Raw genomic sequence first — 26,283 nt, forward strand, 5'->3', positions numbered from 1 at the left:
TAAAGAGCTGTTGCAGGCTCAGTGTAACAAAATGTGTAGTTGGGGAGAAGCTACTGAATCTAGTGACGGAAAAGTGTCAATCATTGACAGAGTGATTTGCTTGTGATCGATCTTGATGAGGGCTCCAGCAGTTATCCATGGTTTTGCCCAGTCGAAGCACTTAGGTACTTTATAGTTCAGTCCTTCAGTACATATGACAAACTGTGAGTTAGAGGTCACATAGCCATACCAGCTTTCTCTCTTAGCAATACATGATACAGCATGTTGGTAGAAGATGTGTGTAACCGCTCAGCGTGTTAGCTGCACAGTCCTGAAATGTTGCTTCACTTTCATGCTTTAAGAATCTGCATTCTGTCATTGCTGATTTTGGAAATGGCTTGAGAGGTGTTTTAAAAGTACAAAGGAGATAAAGCTAATGTGATATGCTTTTGTGGCCCATTCTCCTAACAGTTTGCTGTGTTGTGCATACTAAACTGCGTTTCTGCTCACCACGGTTGAAAAGAGTGCTTATTTGAATTACTGTAGACTTCCTGTCAGCTGGAACTAGTCTGGTCTTTTTCCTCTGATCTCTGTCAACAACAGAGTATTTGTGCATGCAAAACTGCAGTTGTTTGATATTTTTGCTCTATTCTCTGTGAAACCCTGAAAATTCCAGGAGATCAGCACTTTCTGAAATACTCAAACCAGCCCATATGGCACCAGCAACAATGCCACAAGTCAACAAAGTGTCTGAGATCACAATTTCCCCCATTTTGATGATATATAGATACATATCCACACACACACACACACATACATATGTATATATATATTACACACAGTGGTGTAAAAGTGTTTGCCCGCCTCCTGATTTTTTAAATATTTTTTTGCATGTTTGTCACACTGTAATGTTTCAGATCTTCAAACAAATTTACATATTAGTTAAAGACAATACAAGTAAACACAACATGCAGTTTTTAAATGAAGGTTTTTATTATTAAGGGAAAACAAAATCCAAACCTGCATGGCCCTGTGTGAAAGTGTTACCCCCCTGTTAAAACTTACTTGTGGTTTATCACACCTGAGTTCATTTTCTCTAGCCACACCAAGGCCTGATTACTGCTACACCAGTTCACAATCAAGACATCACTTACATAAGACCCGACTGACAAAGTGAAGTAGACCAAAAGAACCTCAAAAGCTACACATCATGCCGAGAGCCAAAGAAATTCAGGAATAAATGAGAAAGAAAGTAATTGAGATCCATCAGTCTGGAAAAGGTTATAAAGCCATTTCTAAAGCTTTGGGACTCCAGTGAACCACAGTGAGAGCCATTATCCACAAATGGCACAGTGGTGAACCTTCCCAGGAGTGGCCGGCCGACCAAAAATACCCCAAGAGCACAGCGACGACTCATCCAAGATGTCACAAAAGACCCCACAACAACATCCAAAGAACTGCAGGCTTCACTTGCCTCAGTCAAGGTCAGTGGTCATAACACCATAAGAAAGAAACTGGGCAAAAATGCCCTAAAAGTTCTAAGACGAAAACTGCTGCTGAGCAAAAAGAACAAAGGCTCATCTCAGTTTTGCCAGAAAACATCTTGATGATCCCCAAGACTTTTGGGAAAATACTCTTTGGACTGATGAGACAAATGTTTAACTTTTTGGAAGGTGTGTGTCCCGTTACATCTGGTGTAAAAGTAACACTGCATTTCAGAAAAAGATCATCATACCAACAGTAAAATATGGTGGTGGTAGTGTGATTGTCTGGGGCTGTTTTGCTGCTTCAGGACCTGGAAGACTTGCTGTGATAAACGGAACCATGAATTCTGCTGTCTTCCAAAAGATCCTGAAGGACAATGTAAGGCCGTCTGTTTCAAGCTGAAGCGAACTTGGGTTCTGCAGCAGGACAATGATCCAAAACACACCAGCAAGTCCACCTCTGAATGGCTGAAAAACAAAATGAAGACTTTGGAGTGGCCTAGTCAAAGTCCTGACCTGAATCCTATTGAGATGCTATGACATGACTTTAAAAAAGCGGTTCATGCTTGAAAACCATGTAACTGAATTACAACAATTCTGTAAAGATGAGTGGACCAAAATTCCTCCACAGTGCTGTAACAGACTCATTGCATGTTATCACAAACTCTTGATTGCAGTTCTTGCTGCTAAGGGTGGCCCAGCCAGTTATTAGGTTTAGGGGCAAACACTTTTTCACACAGGGCCACGTAGGTTTGGATTTTGTTTTCCGTTAATAATAAAAACCTTTATTTAAAAACTGAATGTTGTGTTTACTTGTGTTAACTTTGACTAATATTTAAATTTGTTTGATGATCTGAAATATTAAAGTGTGAAAAACATGCAAAAAAAAATTAGAAAGGGGCAAACACTTTCACACGTGTGTGTGTGTGTGTGTGTGTGTGTGTGTGTGTGTGTGTGTGTGTGTGTGTGTGTGTGTGTGTGTGATTGAATGTCTGTATCATTCCCCAAATACAATGACCGTGAAGTACTTACAGTGCAGAGTCTAATAAATAATCTATCCAATTAATATCTCCATAATCTGATAAAATAATAAAGCAAATAAAATAAATCAAATTATATAACAACAGGATCTAAAAGTTAAGGAGAAAGAAAGTTACATCTGCAGGCAAAATATCGCATAATGTTCAAGTTTTCTTTCTTTTTTTGCAATGTTTAAAGCTGATATGGCTTTGGAATAAAATCTGTTCTTCTACAGTTAAAAGAGAGAATGTCCTGGGTGAGCTGGGTCTCTGGGTTATGATCACTAACCCAGAACCTCACTTTCTCACCACGGCTTTATTCAGATCTGCCTGCACAGGGTTTTGTTTCGTTTATTTTGTAGCCAGTGTTTTGAATATGTCCTGACTGACATTGAGTCCAGCCGTGACTACTGTGTGATTATGCATGCCTGAGTGAGGTGGTGTGCTGTGAGCAGCTCTGTTCTAACTCATTCTGGTGAGTCAGGCACTCTACTGCGAATCAAAACAGTTGTCATTAACTCCTCAGACACAGGAAAGAGCTTTTCCTAGAAACACAGTTTAGTGTCACATTTGGAGAACCCAAAACCTTCTGAAACCTTCATAATCGTCAGAGTTCTAACACAGTGGACAGTATGCTTTATTTGGAGGGAATCACCGGCAAATGTGATGTTATCAAAGTCAGGATCAAGGCTGTAACTGGTTACAAATTCAGCTTCCTATTATGTTGTCTCATGTTCAGTGCTGGATTCACAACACAGTTGCTGATTAGTAACTGGGCCTTCTTTTGTGTGTCAACAAATAATGTTTTGGTGACAAATCAAGTATACAAAATTTGCACAGTTTATCACCTGACAGCATTGATTTAATGAAATATTTTGCTCTTTGCTGAGTTGATTGAAGCAGTGCTTTTATTTAGAACACACACTATGAGACAATTAAGAGACACTAAGAGATGCCTATCAGTCTACAATGTAGGTCTTGGAGGAGTTCACGGGATTGGGGACGAAACCCCTGAAGCATGGAGAGGAGCCAGGAATCAAGCTATGCTAACCACTAAGACACCATGCCCACTTGTCACCGTACAAAAGTTTTATTTAGAATGTTTAAACAATGTATAAAAGCTGAAGTGGTTTGAGGATTTTTTTTTTTCTCAGAATGAAGTGAACCTTGTAGAAGAGAGTAAAGAGATGAGTGATTTGAAGAGTGAACATGTTCAGCAGTGATGTTTAAATGATGATCTTTGCAATATGACTCTCACTAACATTTTAACCTGGTGCTGGCCCCGGTCAGGAGTTTCGGATGGCTAGTTCTGCATGCCAATTCTCTGGACCAAAGGCAAATAAATACCTCAGTGTTTGTTTGCCAGCAGCAGATGTTAGGATTCCTCTTTATTTACTGAGAACTCCAGAGCTCATTGCTGTTTATTAACCAATATGTGTTTGCCCCGCTTCTACCTTGAGGCAATCAATTCATTGCTGACTGTGAAGGACAGAGCACCCTTTACACTACAGTGGGGCTGAGAGGGCCCCAGCGCTCACTAGTTTATGTCGTCCTCTGTTTAAAACCTTGCTGATTCAGGCCTGCCGGCTTGCTGCAGGGCGATGGAGAACAATCCAGCATGTTTGGGGATGAGTGAATGGTTGCACTAAACAAAGCTATACTTATGCACATTGCCATTAGAGAGGCAATGAATGGCACATGGCCTATAAATGAATCAGCGACTAAACGCTCCTGCTGAGTGAGAAGCACCTTTATCACACTGCAGGATTAGAGTAGGGCATGTCTAAATGCAGAGGAAGCTCTATATTCAAGTGTATTTCATTGGAATGAGTTAATGAGGTGCTACAACTTAAACAGCTGATGTCTTTGCCGGAGGAAAGATATAACCCAAATGGCTGGCGCTGTGGTTTATCTGTGTGTCATGTTAATGCTCCAATATTGTGTATACACACGCCCTAAAGGACCAAGGTACTTTACAAACTGAAATGTAAACCTGTATAATGTTTTGATTTTATCTGATTACATTACGAGGTCCATTGCGGGATACGTCTGAATCTTATTACGTTTTGTCTTGTCTTTTTCCAGCAAATAATGGAAATGATTGGAAGCTTTTTTAAAAGCTTTTGTTTAGCTTCCAAATGAGCACTACAGTAAAAATACATGGAGGAAGTGCTTAGTCTGCAGGTTTACATGTCTCTCAAATAATTTATTACTTGTGTGTTAGGCCAGACAGTAATGGAAAGACTTTACATGCACTTCCCTCACACCGAAGTCGGCTTACAGTAAAACCAAGATGTCAAATAATTTATACCAGACAGGTTAATATCTCCTTAAAGTGTGCTTTTGGCTCTCTAGAACCAAACACACACATGCACGTTAGAATGAACTGCACAGCACTCATCTTCCCCTCATACATTACGATCCGTGCCAGTGCTTAGCTTAAGCAGGTATTATCTGTCAAGGGTCTGTGTGTGTGTTAAAGATTGACTTCTAATGAAGGGCTGTGTTTAGTCTTACTGTAGAACCTGAGCTATGTGTAAGAGTTTTGTCTAGGATGTTGTGTGTGTCTGCACTTACTCTGACCACAAAGAACTGCATCACTGAAACAGGTCCAGCTCAGAGGCCTGGTGTTTCAGCCAAGCCAGATTGCTTCAAATACTGATTGTTCATCTGGTTCAGAAGCCTAATGCTGCTCTGCAAGTGACAACAATAGAAGCTGCTGTGGGGGAATTTGCTCGTTCAGTAACGATATGTATAAACAATTGCGCTGGATTATTCTTTGTCATTACAACTTCATTAAAAAGGGTGTTTTGTTCTGGGCTGTTCTATGAGTCTAAACTGAGCTCTTACAAATTCCCATGTTCAGACCTGATGATGTAATGTGTGTGTATATATAAATCTCTTATTGCAGGTTGCATTTGCAGGAAAATGTGGATTTTTGTTCCTTTATATGCATGAATATGAACATTTGAATACTTCACTAGTGCAGCTCATTCGGACCATGCTGAATAAGTCTGATTGGCTCATTGTGTGTTCAGACACAGTGAAATTCTTTTTGTACCTGAATCTGAAACCTTCTCAGTTGTATAAATTCAAGCATATTTTGCATTGATGAGCACAGACAGAAATTTCCTGTTTCCTAACTGAGCTCCTATTGTAATGTTGGGTTCCTGTGCCGGAGCAGGCTGCAGTTAAACTACCGTAGGTTTACACAATATGAATAGACATCAGATAACTCTGGAATCATTTTGTGGTATCTTGGAGCAGCGTCATGAGAACTGCTGGTGTTAGGATTGCGTTCTTTGGTGCGTCTTGAAATAGAAAGTGATTGCTAAATTGTGTTTTGTTTCAGGGCTCCAGCAGAGGATTAGTGTTTTGGGTTTCAGTCATAGCAGGAGAAGGCGCACCATATAAACACTACATGTTTTTATGACATGGCTGTAACAGTAGTTGTAGTCTTTAAGACACATTTGAACACAGATCATAACCCATTCTGCATGTTTCTAAATGCAGTATGTATTTGAAGAAGTATTTGTATTCGAAGAAGACCGCTGCAGTGCCATGAATTTTGTGCACTTTCTGTATATAGTCTTCAACTCTGGAGCACACGCCTATGTAACATCTGATCAAGATCGCTGGAAAGTTTGACATGCTGCCTTCAAAAGGTTATATAATGAATTATTTATGAAAATCTTTTTACTTAAATAATTGATTATTTCTGTACAAAAACAAAATTATGAACGCGTCTCTGTTGAAAGACGCACTGCTGTTTTGCCAGCACATTGTATTGGTTTCAAAACATTCAAGGCAAATCTCCTTTTGGACCTTCTTTAATAACCTGTTTATAAAGTATTAAGAGAGGGTGTGTGTGTAGGGTGTACTTTCTGTAACATTGACCCTGATCGGACCCTGCTCCTGCCCCTCTGACCCCTGAAGCATGACCAGGCCCATTCAGCCGTGACTGACCATGGAGTAATGCTCTCGCGGTATGCAGTTTCAAAGCCCCAACATGCTCACACATCAGACACGTGTCTTTGTGAATCACACTTCAAGTACAACTTCAATACAGAATTGCTCCAGGTGTGTCAGACTGAGTTTGTTGAAATGTGCAGTTTATTCATCCACGATGAGAAGCTCAGGTATATGTTTGTGCATGCGCTGGTCCCTTGAGCACAAAGAATGACTCAGAAGCTGCCAGGAAAATGATTATTGAGGTTTATATGCAAGATGAATTTTGTGTTGTTTCTCAGCTGACAAAGGTGTTAATTACATTTAAGCTTTTAGCCTTTATTCATTCTCCACAAACACTTTATAGTGTAATAATGTTATTATATATTCTAATATATAATGGAACAAGTGGTAGCAATGTTATATTATATCAACACATCACAGCCTACTGGCTTTATAACACTGGCTTTAATGCATGAATGTTGGGTTTCTGAGAAACTACTGTCTTATAAACTGCTTTTGAATGTTAGTGACTTGACCTTGTCTCAGGTTTGGCCTGTGATTAGTCTGGATTTATCTTTTTTTTTTTCTAGAGTACTAAGCTGGTTACTTCTGCTTGGCACTAATAGATATGAGAGAGGCACACCCTTTGTATGTGTGTGTGAGAGATCGATGGAGAGAGTGTTTGTCTTATTGCTCAGCTGGATGTCCACTGGCTATACACATCAGTTCACACAGTGTGATCTCATTTGTTTCATGCTGACATTTTCTCTGCAATAGGTTTATGCAGAACTGATTTATCAAAAAAAAAAAAAAAAAAGGCACAGAAATTTATCTACAAGCATTTTGCATTTACCAGGACAGAAAGTGAGTGTACATGTGTGTTCAGCTCAAAGCATGTCAGATTAAGGGGTGTAGAGGCTTCCATGGTGTGTATGTTAATATCAGACAGTTAGAAACAGCAACACAAATCATTTCAGATTCACATATATATATATATATATATATATATATATATATATATATTGGTTCAATGCTTGTTTTATTAGGGAGTAAAAGACTTCTCATTTAAATGAAATTATTACTGGTATTAATGTACTCAGGTCTGGTGATATAATCAGAATTAAAATCACTGGGTATTATCACAGTGTAAATTCTCGACGTCAATGTCTTAAATTAAGGCCGTGCCACTTCTAAATCTTAGTGCATGCAGTGAACTGGACCGGTTTTCTGGATCCTCTGGTGCTAAAACATGATGTCACACTGCTGACCTCTGCACAGCTGCCTCTGTGCCTGTTGTCATGTTTGTCTCATTGTTGGAGTCATGTGCCCGTGAGGACGTCTGCTGCCCCTATAGGGGTTGTGTCTGGGAGGGTGATGTTTATCTGTGGCCTTTATCTCTATTTCAGAAAACCGGGTTGCAGTTTTGTCTGGGTGTGGTGGAGGAGCTGAACAGTAGCACTGTGGTTAGTGTGGGCTTAACCAGGGCACAGCGGGTTTAGTTCCCATGACTCCTTAAATCTCGCCCAGTGTGCTCTGTTTTGTGCACAATTGAAAGATTTGGGCAAACACAGAATCACAAGAATGACCGATTGGTTGGACAAATTCTACATTTATAAGCTAACTACCAGGCAAGTCGAAGCTCCAGTGTACTGGCCACTTCCATTTTGTTCTAGCTAATGTTATGATCAGTTTGCAACTTATGAGCATTTTATACATAATGGGATATAATGTATATAATGGGAACATTTATATAAATCATTATGCTAACAAAAATTTTAAAGCACATTGTCGGTTGGCCATGAAATTTTGCAATCTTCACACCACACTTTTTTCTCTGTTTTGTCATCGTATTATTTTTTTTTGTGTATCTGTGTGTTCCTGATTCTAAAAGATTCTCTCTTTCGTCACACCACCTTGAAGCAGTTAATATACATACCGAATAAAAAATGTTTATTAACTTGTTTTTCCGGACAGGATATTTGCTCATTTCAGATGACTGAACTACTAATTTGCTAATTTGTCCACTCCCTTTGTGCAAAGTGTGTGTGTGTGCGTCTGTGTGTTTGGGTGTGTGTGTGTGTGTGTGTGTGTGAGTGTGTGTCCCTGTTTTGCCTTTCCGATTAGTAAAGCAGCTGATGATTGTGCAGTATGCTTTTGCCTGTTCTTGCTCTCTTACATAACAAAATGATGAGCAAGCAAGTCTGAGCTTCAGGTACGCTTGGGTGCGAGTGATGTACTCTGTTAATATAAAGTTAGCACAAGTAGCCACACTGTTTCAGGTACTGCCAGACTGCTTCCTTGGACAGATGCCACAACTGTAATTATGCTGTATAGCCTTTTTTTATTTTTATTTATTTTTATTTATTTTTTTTAGTCTGGCAAGCAACAGGCCCATGATGCCAATCAGTTGATATCTGTAAAGATCTACAGATCTGGTCTTTAGTGGGAAGTGAGTGGAATACCTGGTGCTACTAGGTGCTGGTTGTTTGAGATTTTATATGATTTGAGGCTGTTGGGGAAATGAGGCATGGTGAGGTGAGGTGCACTTTAGGCAGAGGTGTGGTGAGGCTGCCTCACAGGCTTTATTGGTTGCTCCAGGCTGTTCCAGGATGCATACTCTTCTCATTATCCCTGGCTGATGGGCTGATTGTTCACATTCCTCCCCAAAGTAATGTCTCCTTGTGTCAGCTGGCCGTTTACTGATGCTCACTACACAGCTTTAAGCACTGTACTATGGTTTCACACACTCAGCCACGTGGTGTTGAGTCACACTAATTATCACTGTTTGAACAGGACCTGAAGGCAAACAAACAGCTCTTTGAGAAATTGATCCTCTGTGAGAAACACATGGGCAGGCTAGGTCACAGTTTTAATAAGGCTTAGAGCACCCTCGTGTGACTGATTTCTGAACTGCTAGTGTGTCTGCACAAGTGTGCCATCTATTGGAGAAATGATGAATTGCAGCTGCTGTGCAAGTCTGAGGACTTCTGGACTATAGGTCATGTGCTATAGTGCTATAGGTGCATCAGATATCGCATATTTTGCTAGACCAGGGGTCGGCAACCTTAAACACTCAAAGAGCCATTGGACCCGTTTCCCACAGAAAAAACACAGGGAGCCACAAAACCCTTTTGACATCTAAAATGAAGATAACACTGCATATATCGTTTTTTACCTTTATGGAAAGTATAGAAAAAACTGTAGTGTGTTGCATTTATGAAATCAATGAACTGCTACAGAGTAAACAAAATTTTATTTCTGCATGCAAGCAAAAATATTTTGAACAGTTTGAACTAACCTTAACAAAAAAGACGCTGGGTTGAAGGTTACTTTCAAATAAAATGTACAGTGTCTAATTGAGTCCTCTTCGTATTCATGACATCAAAATTTTAACTTGCCGGCTGCAGCAAACCAAAACTGCGTCTGCTTCTGTGTGTCGGATTTCGCAAGTCGGCAGTTATGACGCATATTTTGAGCGACAAACAAATTAAACACGGTTTATTTTAATGTTACAAGAGCATCATAATCTTAGAATTTCATTTTTTTAAAAAAAAAAAAAATAACTAACTAAAATAAAATAAATTAAAATTAAATATTTATTTTCCAAATCTACAGGGATGGCTTAGTGGTTAGCACGTTCGCCTCACACCTCCAGGGTCAGGGTTCGATTCCCACCTCCACCTTGTGTGTGTGGAGTTTGCATGTTCTCCCCGTGCCGGGTTTCCTCCGGGTACTCCGGTTTCCTCCCCCGGTCCAAAGACATGCATGGTAGGTTGATTGGCATCTCTGGAAAATTGTCCCTAGTGTGTGATTGTGTGAGTGAATGAGAGTGTGTGTGTGTGCCCTGCGATGGGTTGGCACCCCGTCCAGGGTGTATCCTGCCTTGATGCCCAATGACGCCTGAGATAGGCACAGGCTCCCCGTGACCCGAGGTAGTTCGGATAAGCGGTAGAAAATGAATGAATGAATGAATGAAAGTTTGAACTAACCTTAACAAAAAAGTTGAAGGTTACTTTCAAATAAAATGTACAGTGTCTAATTGAGTCCTCTTCGTATTCATGACATCAAAATTTTAACTTGCCGGCTGCAGCAAACAAAAACTGCGTCTGCTTCTGTGTGTCGGATTTCGCAAGTCGGCAGTTATGACGCATATTTTGAGCGACAAACAAATTAAAAATGGTTTATTTTAATGTTACATGAGGGTTTAAATTCTGACAAAAGCAAACAGCATTCATCTCAGTTATAAAGCATGATTTCATTAAATTAAATAAATTGCAAGATTGTACATGCTGTTGGTATCAAAGTCAAGATTCTAGTAGTGTGACAGTAGTGTGCCAGGCCTTGGAAAGAACATTCAAGGTATTTGTGTGAATATTTTGGTGGCATTCCAAACAACATGTTGTCTGTTGTTAATTAATCAAAATATAACAGAATCCCCATTTTTTGTCTTTGTCCTTCCTCTTAGTGAGAGTGATGAATTGCATGTGAGCTGTTTCGTTTTCCTCCCACTGTGCTTTGTACTTTTGAAGCGGCTCATAGGAAGTGCCAGGCCTTTGCATCACTTCCTCTGCCTCCACCTTGCAGCGCATTTGTGTTTTCCTCTGTCTTCGGTTTGCTGCACTCTGACACAGTCCAACCTGCAAGCAGCGAGGGCAAAAAAATTATAAAATTTGCTTGGCCAAACAAACTCACAGTGGATTTACTCAAAGATCAGAAGTTGTTTGTATCGATGAGCAGGTGAGAAGAAGGAGCAGCTGTTGCTAAGAAAGTGTAGTGGAGCAGAGACCGAACAGAACAGAGCAGAGCGTCATCATTCTGCATTTTGCATTCTTGGGGGTGGGGAGTAAGAGAGGAGAGTTAGAGCGGTGATGGTGGTTGGGATCTATATTAAGCCTATCGTGACCCCCTCACACCACGACAGCTGTCCCTCCTCTTCGTCTCGCCATACAGTGTCAGGAATAGAGAAGTTCAGTCAACCGGGGATCTCGCTTCACTCTCTGTGCCGGCTCCTTCGAGCTTGTATTCTCGACCGTTCTAACATATACAGAAGGTAGGAGAGTCCAACTGTTACTGAGGGACCAGCACAGATGAGCCGAGGTAGCGCAGTGAGTAAACTGTCAAAACCGACAAACTTTCTTTTTTTTTTTTTTTTTTTTTTTTTGAGATCGAGACACAAGCAGAACTGTTTGGTGAGACTGCTGGCTCAATGTGAAGGCTCAGGCCGAGGCCTGTCGAGCTCCAATGCACTATTTTTAGGCTTGAGAACGGCAGGCCAGCACAGTATCTAACTTGGGATACTGCAGCAATTTAATCAAGCCCTAAAGTGTCAATGAGGTGGCTTTAGTTTGCTATGTTTAGGCACGGCATGGTTTGGTCTGGATTCTGACTGCCCTGTGAGGTCCATCTTTACTGGTTTTTACATAAAAACGATTTATTTTGTTTAGATTTTTATTATACTTAATTATAAATAATTCTCCAGATTTGTGTTCTGTTTAATTTGAATTTAACACACATCCAGTCTGTAGGGTGAAAAGCGTAAAGTTCAGTCTGTGACTATCTTATTGTCTATGATCTCCATTAAAGACCCATTTCACTGTTTTGTGAGCTTAGGAAACTTGACTTGAAACCGCAAAATCTCCCAAATGTTTCCTGTGATGGAAAGACCAATCTGCTTATTACTAAGTTCCATGATCACATTCTGTGCTTCGTGTTAAAGAACAAGGTGGAGTTTTAGTAAAGAAAGGGCCTGTGTTGCAGTGTGGGAGATTCGTCTGCTGTCTAAATGTATAGCAGATGTCTAAGGTCTAGGAGTGTGTGCAGGTAACACAATTGTGGCAATGGGCTTTTCTTATTGCTCTAGTTGTTTAATTTGAGTTGAGTTTTTTTTTCCCCTTTAAAACTTTAGCCATGCATTTTGCTTTGTGTTTTTTTTTTTTTTTTTTTTTTTTTTTTTTTTAAATCACTGCCCTACATTAGCTGTATTTGGGATTTTAGTGATTAAAAGTGATGTCTTGCAGGTTGGGTATTAATTCTGTGTTAATTCCTGAAAATTACCAAAACATTTAGCAAAACGTTGTTATTAAGCTTGATCTGTCATTTTCCGACAACATAAAAAAAAGTAAAATGATGTGTAGAACACTCATTGGATGTTGCAGTGGCAAAATTCCTGCTAAAAAGGCAGAAACATTGAATAATGGGCCTTATAAGAAAGTGAAAGTCAGACTTGTCGGATACTCAAAAGACCATTATAGCGTCAAAATGTCCGTTATACGCCACTGCTGCATTTCGAATAGTTTTTCTCCTTTGCTCCATTTAATTTTAGTGAGAGATGTTAAACTGTGTTTCTTCAGTTGTATGTAAAGGTTCTGGATTTGATCATTTAATACTTAGTAGTATTACTTAGTATAGTAGTACTGGAGACGCAGCTCCCCCCAAAAAAAGCTTGTTCTCTTACTTTACATAGGTAAACACACCAACAACACTATTCAGCAGGAATATATGTGTGTGTTTTGTTTGGGTATGAAGCCTGTGAGCCTTGAGACACATACAGTAATTAACCTGATTTTAAACGTCAAACAGTTGTGCTGTGGGCATTGTAGCTGTTCTAGATGTTATCGTTGGAGATCTCTCACCATTTACATGATGTAATAGGCAGAAATGTGTGTTATCCAATGTGTTTCTATGTTGCAAGCTTTCACGCAATTGCGATATATTCTAGAAGACCGGATGATGTTTTACTTGTACAGTTATTTAGTAGGAAACCGTAGCTCAACACATCACAGGGTCAGTCATGTTAAAAGAAAAAAATGGAGCCGCAGCCTCACATTTTGCCCAAGGTTTTAAACCTCAGCATTCTCAGTATTACAGATTCTACACAACGTAGTCAAAGAATGTGTCTCCTTTTCTAAATAATGCTAGTGAACTAGCGGTTGTATGAAAATAGTAAACACCGGTATGAGGTGAACTGGATGTCTGTTACCACCCCAAACTGTTTTATATTCATGTAACAGCTTAGTTTGGAATGTGTTATGCTTATACCACAGTAATTCATTACTGAATAACATGCCACGTGTTAAGGGTTTATGCCTAGATCTAACGTTATGGAACGTCCATGAGTTCCTGTTCCAGTCAGGTCCATAAATATTTGAAAATGGACAGTTTTCTGTTCGTCAAGTGAAATGAATAGACAGGTGAAACAAGCATTCGTCTGAATCTGAGCCAAGAATTTATTCTAATGCTTTTATCAGTAAAATAAATAAATACAAAAGAAGCAGGTCTGTTAGCAGTCATGCAAACCTACAACATGTGATACATGGTACACTTTAGGTCACAAGCAGTTCTTTCCTTTCTCTTTACTCTCATCATCATTATGATACAAGTTGATATTTGTCTCATCAGTCAATATAATGTAGTTTCAGGACTTTCGTGATGGGCTTTCTCTCATATTTTAATCTTGTCTTCCTGTTTTAGAAGATTATTAATGGTGTACTTATTACACCCTCTGCATTTACTCTTCTTCTGATTGTTGACTTTGACACTGATCATGCCTTTCCATCCTTCCGGCTGTGCTAAAGGAGTTCTCCTTCATCTGTTACGGAGGTTTTCTGTTGTATTCCATGCTTTTTTAGTGTTAGAGCTAAAATTGATTACATCTAATATTCCTGCTTTATCTATATTGCTGATATATATGTAAACAGTAACTGGCCAAATGACCAAATATTTATGGACCTGACTGTACGTTTTATATCAATGATAATCTATTGCCCCGTCACCTCCACTGTCTCTTTTGTCCTCCCTTGAGGTTAATGAGACAAAAGAAAAATAAAACACGCACACCTTTTTACAAACAATCATTTAGCAAAGAAACTGAAACACGTAACCAGATAAGCATAAGTGGTGCTGGCAAACTTTCCAAAGCACTGTGACCGCTACGAACAGCAGCTCCGACAATACCAGGTTTATATCCATGTTGTTGTTTGAAGATGTTATGTTACTTTGTTTGCAAAATGTTTGCAGATTGCTGTGGTGTAAGAGGAATAAAACACTTTATAAAACACTCCATCATAGGAAAATGATCATTTTGGGGTGGTAACAGCTTTACACCACCCAGATGATCGGCACACCCTGTTGTATGTTATTCCTTACCTAGTGTCATGTTTCTCTTTGACCCCTGTCACACTCTAAACCTCACTTTACACCACAGGTTGAATATCACATCTTACCTCCAGTGCTGTGCAGACGTTCTGCACTTGAAGCTCGGTCCAGAATCTGCTGTGCTCAGATTCCTATCTCTTGGCTGTCACATATCTTCTCTCCCTGCCCTTCATCCTCTGCTCCTCCTTACCCGTCCCAGCCCCTGAACGCAGTGTCACCACCATGGCTTTCTCATCACGCTTTTCTTTCTGGGAGCAAAAGGAAAGTGGTGTTTCATTCTCAATTCTCCATTAACTGCACTGTGTGGTTCAAACTCTGGTTTGTCTGCATGCATCATGGCTACTATAAAACACCAAGAGGGTGATACTTCTCATAATAGTCACTGAGTATAATCAAATGCATGGTTCAGTTGGTGTTTGATGTGTGTACTTTAGGGAACATGGTTCACTGTGTGAAAATAACCAATGCACTGTAACACAGATCATATTCTAGGACTCTTTGCCAAAGTATTTCAGTTATAAAAGCTGCTGCTTGCCGAACCACCTCAGTAAAATGATGCTGCTGGTTTAAATATAATGAATGATATATAGGGTCATACCATACCAATTTACACACATGATTTTAGCAGGTTATAACTGTGGTGTGGTGTGATGTGTGTGTGTGTGTGTGTGTGTGTGTGTGTGTAATCTGCAGCATGACTTGGTTCAGACACGTTTTAATTGGATTAAAGTACATATCATAATTACTTTCTCCCATAAACCTCTTCAGGTTAAAGAAGAGACCAAGGCAGCACCCAAGAGTGTGAGTGTAAGTGCTGTTCAAAACATCACTACTTACTTACAGGAAGCACATTTTACTGGTTGTACTGGTGCATACAGGAAGCATTCTTGTACATTCTGTAATGCTTTATATTACTTCTTTTTTTCATTTTACTTAGAACCTTTATTATTGATACAGGATTTTATTGGGATATTGTGTTCACTGAGTTGAATAACTGAAACGAGCTGCTTTTGATAGACAGAAGTAATGCTCTAGCTGTAGTTTAGTATAGTTAGCAGAACAAGGAGATGATTTTTTTTTCCTGCAGGCTGTTTATTTCTCTTATGGTTACGTCTATTAACCTGTAGGCTTTACCCTACATTATCGATGTGCAGAGTCATGAAGTAAATGAATGAGCTGCACAAGGATTACATCTGTTCATCAAAGATTCCAAATTCCTCATAAACCATGTTAAATATAGCTTGTAATTGCACTGGTTAACTAGTAAATGTTGTTCTGAAGATATATTTCAGTCATGGTTTATTTGAAATGAGTCTAGCTTTTCTGGTCTACTGGATAGCTGTGTAAGAGTAAGACAAATTATTCAAACAGTGACAGGTATGAAAATGGAAGCCCTAGGCTTAGATCTGCATGCCGTTCTAAGCTGTATGTCTCAGTATTCTGACTTAAGACCTGGTTCAGTATAGAGCGGTGTGTCATTATCAGTCAGAGTCCTGCTTTCTTTTGATCTACCTTGTTGATTGTGTCCTTGGCTCCAGGGGTAACACAACAAATGATATGTGTATGTATGTGAGATATTTTGAATTATGCACTTTTCAAGGTCTAAGGCTAAAATACAGTTTCATAAGTAGTAAAGTAGGGAATCAGTTCTCCTGAACTTATCATTAATGTGTGTCCTTTAACATCCCTGTTCCCCACCCAATGCCATCTGTCTGAGTAGTCAGATAGTAATGGCAGTCTCAGTAGTCGCTCCCAGTCAGTACCGAGTCTGGAGCCTGCTAAAGTCCTGCTGCGTACTAAGAGCCCTCAGCCAGTTCGAGATCCTCCTGGAAATGCCCAGCCCCAGCCCCGGGAACGTTTCAAGAGTCCTTCACCTACGAGGAACAGGTTTTCTATCATCAAGAAACCAGAATCATCCAAAATCCATGAGCGCTTCAAAAGCCCTGAGCCCCGTCCAGATTTACAGGGTCATGGGCCTGTCTCGAATGGAGATAGCAAGACCAATAGTCCTTTAGCTAACAACACCAGAACAACAGTGAATGCAAACCAGCCAGAGCTGACCGAGAACCCAGATAGTGTAACTCACAAGAAGGTGGTGAAGAGATTTGTGAGGAGGGTAGAACCTGCAGATGAGAACACTGCTGCTGCTTCTATGACCAAAACTCTTTCTCAGACTACTGCTGAGCCTTCAAAATGTGCCCTTGAGCCACCCAAACCCTCAACAATGCCTGTGATACCCCAGTCTGTCTCTGAGCCACCCAAATCTATGCCATCATCTGTGCCTAAGGTCATGAAGACACCCATGTTCTCGTTTAAACATGACACCATAAAGAAGGAGGACAAAGAGGACATTTCCACAGGATTAGCCAGCCTTATGAGCCGAGGCAGGACCAGGGATCTGCGACCTCGTCCCTGTAAGGAGGTGTCTGCAGAAAAAATTGAGCACAAGAAGGAGGAGAACACAGAGAACAAAGAAAGCTCAGCAGCTACAGGGAAGAGTGAGCAGATACCAGAGGCCAGGCAGAGTGTGCAGAAACCAGAAGCCAGTCAGAATACACATTTAAAGCCAGAGGAAAAGACTTTGGCATCTTCTCCTCCTACCTCTCCTGCAACTTCCTCTCCAATTAAGTCCCCAATCTCTTCACCACCTTCATTCAACTCAGCTCCAAAGAGAGTACCTGTGCCAAAGCCTTCCCCCATGGTTCCTCTGGCTGGTTTTATTCCCAAAACTAGTGAATTCCTTAAAACCACTACAGTTTCTGCACCACTATCATCCATTCCAGATCCTAAATCTGCTCCTGTTGTGCCTAAGCCATCACCTGTAACATCCAAAGAACCTTCAGTTCTTTCTCCTGTCAAACCCACCATTAACTCATGTCCTGAACCATTAGCCACCTCATCTGGATTCACCCCAACTCCCAAACAACCAGCTACAAAGGGCCTAAAGGTACTGCTTGCATTTCTGCTGCATGAAGAACTTTAACATCACCAGACTGCGTGTGAGAATTCAGGAAACTAAACGAGCATGTTTTGTAAAAAGTTTTGAAGATTTAACCACTTGGGATTTGTGATTTGTAGTGGTTCTAACCACTTTTTTTGTACAGCAAGAACAAATTGTTTACTGGTTGTCTGTGTGGCCATCTGAAATTGTTGTTAACACACTATCTGGTTGAGTGTTTGTAAGATTTGTATGGATCATCATCACCATCAGTGATCTGAAACAAGAAGGCAAAGCTGTGGTCTCTTTAGTCGATAAAAAGAGCTGCTTATCATAAAGCAGTTGTCAGAATCTGTGTTAAAATTCTGTCCGGATTCAGGTTCTTATTAGCAGTGTTGCCACTTCTGTTTGAACCATGTTATTTATTTCTTCTTAGCCTGTGAAGTAGAAGCTCTCAGTAGTGCAAGGCTTTGTGGCTCTGTAGTCATGGGCAGTCCTCTGAATCTAACAGTTAATGGCAGTTAACAGCGCTTACATACTTTGTACATGAGAGAGGAACTTGAGAGGAAGTGTACCCAATTCACACGGATGATGTGTTAGGTGTGGTCTGTATGAAACCTTTTATGCTTGCTGTGTGAATTATTTAGCTTGGAGTGGTGCACTGCATGGAATCATGCTGTTTATCACAGGCACATGTATTGGAATATGAATGCGATTGAATATAGAAACACTGATCCGATGTACATACTTTTAACGTGAGTGTTTATGTACTATGCATGTACATGAATGTTCATAGAAGACGTTATCAATCTGTCCGTCTGTCTGTGCGTGTGCATGCTGAACTCTGTAGTAGTTTCGAGTGCACTTGATAAGCATTGCAGCTTAAAAGCATTAGAATAGCCATAACTAACATGTCTTCCAGCTTTGCGGTAAGCTCTGTCGAACTAGTTCACTCTAAGAGTTCTAACAAACCATGGTCTCTCACACTGTAGCCAGCATTGAACACACAATATTCACAGCTTCACTTCCTTTCGGTGGTCTGACTTATAGGAGAGCCCTCCACCGAGTCCTACCGAAGCAGCTCAAAGACGACTGGAGCAGATCTTCTTTGCATCTGTAATTATTGTCGTCTTTTTTTCCTCCTTTAGTGTTATTTCTTATTTCTCATAATGTTCTTCTCCAAGTTAAGCATTTCTGTTTTTTTACACTCCTAAAATTAAAATATTTTCACTCTTACATCTGCGATGGTGACACAAAAAAAAAAGAACAAAAATATCATATGATACTTGACAAGACTATTATACATGACAGGTAACACTGTATACTGAATGCAAAACAATAGTGTTGTGTTAAAAAAAAAACAACAACCCTCAAACAAAATAAATACATAAACATCTTAGTAATAAATGTGTTTTTTTTTTTTTTTTTTTACTATTTTTAATTTTTTGAATAAAATTGCTGCATCACTTACATCATATACAGTGATACCTGAGATATCTCAGACAAGCGTATTGTCATGATATTGATATTTATAAACGTAATTTATCATGATATTGATATTTTATTGCCCAGCATTATCTACAGTTAACCTATTAGAGCTATACCTCTGAATATATCAGTTGAACATACTGGTACTTGGATGACCCATTTTTACACTACGTGAAATTACAAAATGACCCTTAATTCCATTTTGCTTCACTCGCTCATCTCACGTACAGTTTGTTTCGCATAGGACTTGTCTGCATGCTTCTCTCTCACTCTTTTGCATTTCTGGCACAGCATCATGTTCATCTCCATCTCTTTGTTTGTTGTACTCTCTTTACCTGTTCTTGTTTTCTCATCTGCCCTTCTACTGTCTTGGCTGCGGTGCTTGATGCTGCTGATTGGCCGGCTACTTTAGCTGGAGCCGGCGCAAAGTGCGTCTGTGTCCACATCCACTCAGGTCCAGGGTCAGCCTGAGAAATCCGCCACATCTCTCAGCCTCGCTGCAGTGTGTTCTCGTGCAGTCTGCTTCAGTGTAAGCCTCTGTTCCATGCCCTCTCCATTTTCCCCATGCCACATAACTGCTTCATTTTTCTTCATTTGCCAATTAATCCTTGTGTTTATTTTAACAAACAGACCTCAGATTAACTCTTTCTCTAGGATGACACTCCAGTATGGCTTTATTTAATTAAACCCTTAATGCCTGTTATCGAATAAGCAGTAGAAAATGACTGAGTGAGAGTGCCTGTTATATCTATTTTTGTGTTGTTAAGCCAAGCTATTGCATGGTGGCTATAGATGGGCTTCTATAGCATGAATCCAGCATCATATAGCTGCATGTTTTAGTAAAGCTATATTAGATAGTTGGCACTTGTACATGATTTGCACAGAGTGGCTATTTTTGAACACCACCTGCTGTTGTCAAATTGCACAGTCATGTTCATAATGTTCATACCATCATGTATTACTTCATCTCACCAGCATAGAGTCTTAGTCTGCTAAGCCATTTAACCAGTCAGGTAAGCTGTAAACAGCTAAAGATATTAACAACAATGTTGATTGTTAAATGTTTCCATAGACAATGCTGTTTGAGATCAAACCTAATTAGGTTTTTCCTCCTTACGGTTTAACTGTTATACTGTGTGCTTTGGCATATTTCCTCCCTTTGTCTCTTTCCAAGCACTCTATGCAATCACAGTTGCTTAAGAAATACAATATGTTGTATGTAGATCTAACAGAGTAGCACATGAGAGTGTGATGGTGTGTAACAGTGTATGTTGCCTCCTTCTGGTCGGCTGCCATGTCACAGGGACAGGTGGAGGACGATCCTGTGGCTATCCTGCAGGCGGCCCATGCTGCTGCCGCCCAGCCTAAGGTCTGCTGTGTGTGTGTGTGTGTGTGTGTGTGTGTGTGTGTGTGTGTGATTCAGCAGCACGTGCTCTTGCCCCTTGATTGTCCATGTGCTGTGATCTCTCACACCCTAAACAACAACATTACCCCAGCAGCATCAGTGACTCATTAAAATAATAAGCTGCAAATGTTCTGAAAGGTGGCAAATTCTAAAAACCATTTGTGAATATTTTGACAACTGCATTGGTTGATTTTGGCTTTTTGTTACTGTCCATCTGGGTGTGTTGTTGTGCCTGTTTGCTATTTTTTTTTTTTTTTTTAACCCTGAGTGAGAAATGCAGGATTTTAGTAACAGATCAATTTGAGTCTCTATAATATATTTAAAATTCAAGAATATTTACCCGAGGGTTTAAAATTAATCATAAATATGAAAATGGTCATGCTTTTTTTGTGATGTGATGTCCAAATGTAAATATTTTACAATTATTCCTTCTCAGCTTGATATTGTTTATTTTATCTCTTAATAAAAAGCCAACACCAGTCAACATTTATGCCTTTACTCAGAGTTTATCAACTTTCTACTGGTAGACACTGGAGCAGTGACTAATACTGCAGCTGAAGCTGTGTCCGCTTTTTTTTACGCACAATGATCCTGCTGGTCTTCTGGGTTCTTTATATGAAAGCACCTCTGGTTACTCATCATACACTCCTGCAGTGTAGAAGTTGGCCTTTTATGCTGAACTAATATCTGAATAGCTGAACAGCACCAAAAGGCAACTTCTGTCATGACTCTAGTGGTAGTTATTCTCCAAAGCATGCACCATGCATGGAATGCGTTTGTGTAGGCTTGGGTATGAGTTTTGGATGTGAGTATGAGTATGACCTGTGTACTTTCCTGTCCAGGTAAAAACAGAGGAGCAGATAGCTGCAGAGCAGGCATGGTACGGCTCAGAGAAAGTGTGGCTGGTCCACAAGGACGGCTTCTCGTTGGGTAAGTTCCACAGCTGCGCACTATTCCTGTGTAGCAAAATGCTCTTACTTGTTTTATATTACCCTAAAGAACATTCACAATAGGCCCTGAGTGGTCTCGTGATGTCACGAGAGGTCCGATAGTCACGAGATGTCTATTCAGGAGCCAAGGGAGCAAAATTGTCCATGCTCTGTGGTGGGAGGGATGTTCTACTTTTTTCCTCTGTCAGTCACAGTGACGTTAACCAATCGTGTGAGCTCACATATGTGGAAGAGGATACATTGCACTTTCTTATGACCTATGACCCATGATACCACCCTGATATTACTGTGGTGCTTTTTATACTCCGATGATAGTCATTTGTCCCTGGTCTATATTGACAACACTGTTTATTTCACAATTCACCATAATACAGTCTTTGCTCCACTTTGGTTACTTTGGTTTAATTTTTTTGAAGACTATAGATCCTTTAATTAACAAGAGCTTAAGTATTTTATATAAATGGCAAATCTGACCACATATACTTTTGCTTTAACTTTCAAAGCCTTGATATTTTGTGTTGGGATAATTGCAAGCTTTTAGAGCTAAGCACATTTATGGTGGGTCTTTTTCCCTCTGTCACCGTAGCCACTTTGCTGAAGACGGAGGCGGGCAGCATGCCAGAGGGGAAGGTCAGGATCAAACTGGAGCATGATGGGACAGTACTGGACGTGGATGAGGATGATGTGGAGAAGGTCAGGCTACCCGCATTTATTTGTTTATTTATTTATTAATTTATGCATGCTAAGTGTCCCTGTGCGGCAGCAATGCGTGTTTGAATTGAGGAACCTTGCAGGGCAGGTTTATGTGTCTCTTGTACAATAAGCACAGGAGGTGGTAAATGGACTATGCAAGATTTTATCTACTTTCTAATCTCGAGTGAGACACACACACACACACACACACACAGACACACAAAGTTTTGAACACTGATTATAGTTGCCTGAGATCTCATTTGTCTGTAATGGTAGAACATATGCAATGAGAGCGTAATTTCACATTCATAGTGGCAGAGTTATTTATAAAAAACTTTCACAATCTTAAAGTTGATTTTCAATTCAATGTCTGAACCAACTGTTTGATTAGATTGGATCCAGATCAGTGGTTTGAATTAGTGCAGCTTTGACACCTCTAATTCCATTAAAAGCATCTGTGTCAGATACAGAAAGCAGCTGCATGGATGCCTTACTGCCTCGTAAACTGTCTTATTAGGCAAAATATAAAAAACTATGAGTGCAGCTCTGTAGGGAAACCATTTGAGACAGAGGCAGTGCATGCCAGCAGGTTGCCGCGTTTACAGTTTACTCCCTAACGCTGAAGTCCATTAGGTGAAGTCAGTGAGGCTCAGTCACTGGTCTTAGTCCAGCCTCTACCACTCCGTTCATTGGTGACCTTTCCTCTCTCAGGCCAACCCTCCATCTTTTGACCGCTCTGAGGACTTGGCGACTTTGCTCTACCTGAACGAGTCGAGTGTGATGCACTGTTTGCGGCAGCGCTATGGAGGAAACCTCATCCACACTTACGCTGGGCCCAGCATGGTGGTCGTCAACCCTATCAGCGCGCCTTCCATGTACTCTGAGAAGGTAAAAACAACATACTGTCTTTGTACTCAGATCAATTGGCTCCATTTTCTGCATTATTAATATATAATAGTGCATGTTTTAGACAGGCCATTGTCAACAGCTCTAAGTGGCTAATAGAGTCAATATTCTAAATATAATAAAGGATCTACTGAGTTTTATTATAAACATTTTGTTTATTTATCTACTGAAGACTGTAGTATTTCTGTTGGTCATCAAACCTCATTCAAAAGTCATACCCTGCTTTATAGATCAGGCTGATCATTCGGCAGTGTAGAAATCCTTATTAAGGCTCTTGCATTAATGTGGTATAAGGCAGACTTGATACCAGCATAGGTTTCTGGTTACTGTCTGTTTTAACTTCTTAATTTGCTTTCTAATGAGAAATATAACATTATGTGCATACCTTTTAATCTTGGCATTTTATAACCAAAAAGCCTGTAAAACAATTATAAAAAATGTCTGCAGTGCTCTACGCTTATATGATGATTGGCATTTGCTGGTGTAACTTTGGAGCTTTGAGGATTTAGTCTCCAGCAAAATACATGTGGGTGATTTATTTTTTATACACAGTTGCATTGCCTTTAGACATCTCTTTACATGCTACTTTTGCTCAGTGGGAGCTACAAATGATGGCACCACCGGATTGATAACTGGCCGTAACAATCATGAAAGTAAATGCATAAGAATGCACCCATTTCTGTGTTCCAGTTGTTTTTGCTTTTGTTTGTTAATGCAGCTTTTTTGACGCATTACTGAGTTGCTGTTGTGAGCTTTAGGTGACATGACCAACTCATTTGAAGTACAGTATCTGATCACATTTCTGCATTACCACTGCTGTCTTTTGGCTCAGTTTGTTCCACATGACTTAGTTTAGCAGTTTACAAAATAATGAATGACAAACTGAGACAATCTGGATCAGACAGTTTTGGACTGGCTGATCATTTACTGTGTAATGGCTGTGTTGTCACCTGTATAAATGAACCAGAGTGAGACGATAAAAAAAAACAACAACTAGGGTTCGATTCACCCAGACCAAATACTGCTGTCGTTAAAGCACCTTTATATAACTTGGTTCATAACAGCTGACAAAACTATATAAACCTCTTTAAAGGGAATTATACTTTTTTTTCCAAATGTAGTTTCTCCTTTGTGACGAAGTTTGTTATTGTCATAATTATGTAAAAAATCTTACCCCATCCCTAATTTTTCAGGTGATGCACATGTTTAAAGGCTGCCGGCGTGAGGACACGGCACCTCATATCTATGCTGTGGCTCAGTCAGCTTACCGAAACCTTCTGACCACAAGGCAGGATCAGTCCATCGTTCTGCTTGGCAAAAGTGGCAGCGGAAAGACCACCAACTGCCAGCACCTGGTGCAGTACCTGCTCTCCATCGCTGGCAGCACTGGCAAGATCTTTTCAGGTAAGAGATGCTGAAAATTTTAATGATAGAAATATCAATAATAAATTATTCACGGTGTAAAAATAGTATGAAAATGAATCGATTGAGGCATCAGTACAAACCAGGAGAAGAGACGAATGTGAAGCACATATACAGCATGGAGTTAGGACTCTAGACATACTGAGAGAAGTGGCAGTAACATGTTTGCGTTTGATGATGATTGATGGATGGAGGCTTTGCTAATGATGCGCACCAGGCAAACTCTGATAATTAGACTTTCTTATCAAAGGCAGTATTAGACCTCCTAATGATCCACTGAAGATTACATTGCTCAACTGAAGCTTTAAAGAGGCCAAGATACTATCTACATATGTTCACCTCTCACTGTTGCACCTGGAATCACCACTTATGGGTCAATCGGGCATAGGATCAAGCTAATTAGTGTGTGAGTAACTGCGACTGTGTGTGTGTGTGTGTGAGTAACTGCGACTGTGTGTGTGTGTGTGTGTGTGTGTGTGTGTGTGTGTGTGTGTGTGTGTGTGTGATGTTCTTTATAGCGGAGAAATGGCAGGCAGTCTACACTATCCTGGAGGCATTTGGGAACTGTGCTACCTCCATGAATTCAAATGCAAGCCGCTTCTCTCAGATTGTCTCTCTGGACTTTGACCAAGCTGGCCAGGTGGCCTCTGCCTCCATCCAGGTACTATTTTACTTACAGATAGTCTGTATTCAATTCTGTATTCAGTCTGTACTTCAATTCTCCTCTGTAAAAAAATGTGTTTTGGCACGGCTGTGTAGACTATGCTGCTGGAGAAACTGAGGGTGGCCAAGAGGCCAGAGGCTGAGTCGACTTATAATGTCTTTTATTATGTGATGTCTGGGGCAGACAACACTCTCAGGTAAGTGTGTGTGTGTGTGTGTGTGTGTGTGTGTGTGTGTGTGTGTGTGTGTGTGTGTGTGTGTGTGTGTGTGTGTGTGTGTGAGTGTGTGTGTGTGTGAGTGTGTGTGAGTGTGTGTGAGTGTGTGTGAGTGTGTGTGAGTGTGTGTGAGTGTGTGTGAGTGTGTGTGAGTGTGTGTGAGTGTGTGTGAGTGTGTGTGTGTGTGTGTGTGTGTGTGTATTCATGACCCTACCGCAGAAAAAAATGTGCTTGAGTGAAGTTCATCTATACATTATTATTAATTTTTCCCTCACAGGACCGACCTTCATTTGAACCACTTTGCTGAGAACAACACCTTTGGAATTATGCCTCAGTCAAAGGTAGATCTCTTGCACAAACTCACAAAGTACATATCGCACTGCTGTAAAGATGCTTTAACAAAACCTTTAACACAGACTGCATGAACATTACAAAAGGAACATGTGGACTTTCTGCTTAAAGATACCTGATTCAAATTCAAGTTCAAATTTCCAGGTTTAGTAGATGTGTTAGAGGATTTATAGGTGTCTGTGTGTGTGTGTAGTCTGAAGACAAGCAGAAGGCAGCACAACAGTTTACTAAGCTGCAGGCAGCTATGAAGGTGCTTGGTATCTCTTCTGATGAGCAGAAAGCTCTTTGGTTCATACTGGGGGCCATCTACCACCTGGGAGCTGCTGGGGCAACAAAAGGTATGTGTGTGGGTGTGCGTGTGCCTGTGGGTGTGCGTGTGCCTGTGGGTGTGTGTGCCTGTGCGTGTGCACATGTGTGTAGGAGATTGATTAAGATAAAGACCACATTCTATATTCATATTCAATCCAGATTTTGTGCATCTTCAGACATATCAAACTAATACACACATTTGGTTTCCCCAATAATGACTGACGTGTAACGTGTTCTAAGCCGATCAGTACACAGATCACACACACACACACACACACACACCACATTGTAGTGTCAGATTCCAAGAGCCTGAAACCTGGTTTTATAAGAGAAAAAGCAGATGCTGTCTATATGAA

The 26,283-nt window shown here is 40.3% G+C and overlaps 1 protein-coding gene across 4 annotated transcripts in view; it reads left to right on the forward strand.

Annotated features, from left to right (window-relative positions):
- Window positions 1–26,283, forward strand: part of myo18ab (myosin XVIIIA b) — an 84,051-nt gene that overhangs the window by 15,727 nt on the left and 42,041 nt on the right. For all 4 annotated transcript variants that reach the window (XM_060888386.1, XM_060888385.1, XM_060888388.1 and 1 more), the window contains exons 3-10: window positions 21,261–21,348; window positions 21,955–22,061; window positions 22,773–22,949; window positions 24,161–24,371; window positions 24,908–25,050; window positions 25,149–25,249; window positions 25,545–25,608; window positions 25,812–25,956. In XM_060888386.1, coding sequence (XP_060744369.1) covers window positions 21,261–21,348; window positions 21,955–22,061; window positions 22,773–22,949; window positions 24,161–24,371; window positions 24,908–25,050; window positions 25,149–25,249; window positions 25,545–25,608; window positions 25,812–25,956 — 1,036 coding nt within the window. The remainder of the gene's footprint in view (window positions 1–21,260; window positions 21,349–21,954; window positions 22,062–22,772; window positions 22,950–24,160; window positions 24,372–24,907; window positions 25,051–25,148; window positions 25,250–25,544; window positions 25,609–25,811; window positions 25,957–26,283) is intronic.

The sequence above is a fragment of the Tachysurus vachellii genome, chromosome 15, assembly GCF_030014155.1.
Source record: "Tachysurus vachellii isolate PV-2020 chromosome 15, HZAU_Pvac_v1, whole genome shotgun sequence".
NCBI classification, from domain to species: Eukaryota; Metazoa; Chordata; class Actinopteri; order Siluriformes; family Bagridae; genus Tachysurus; species Tachysurus vachellii.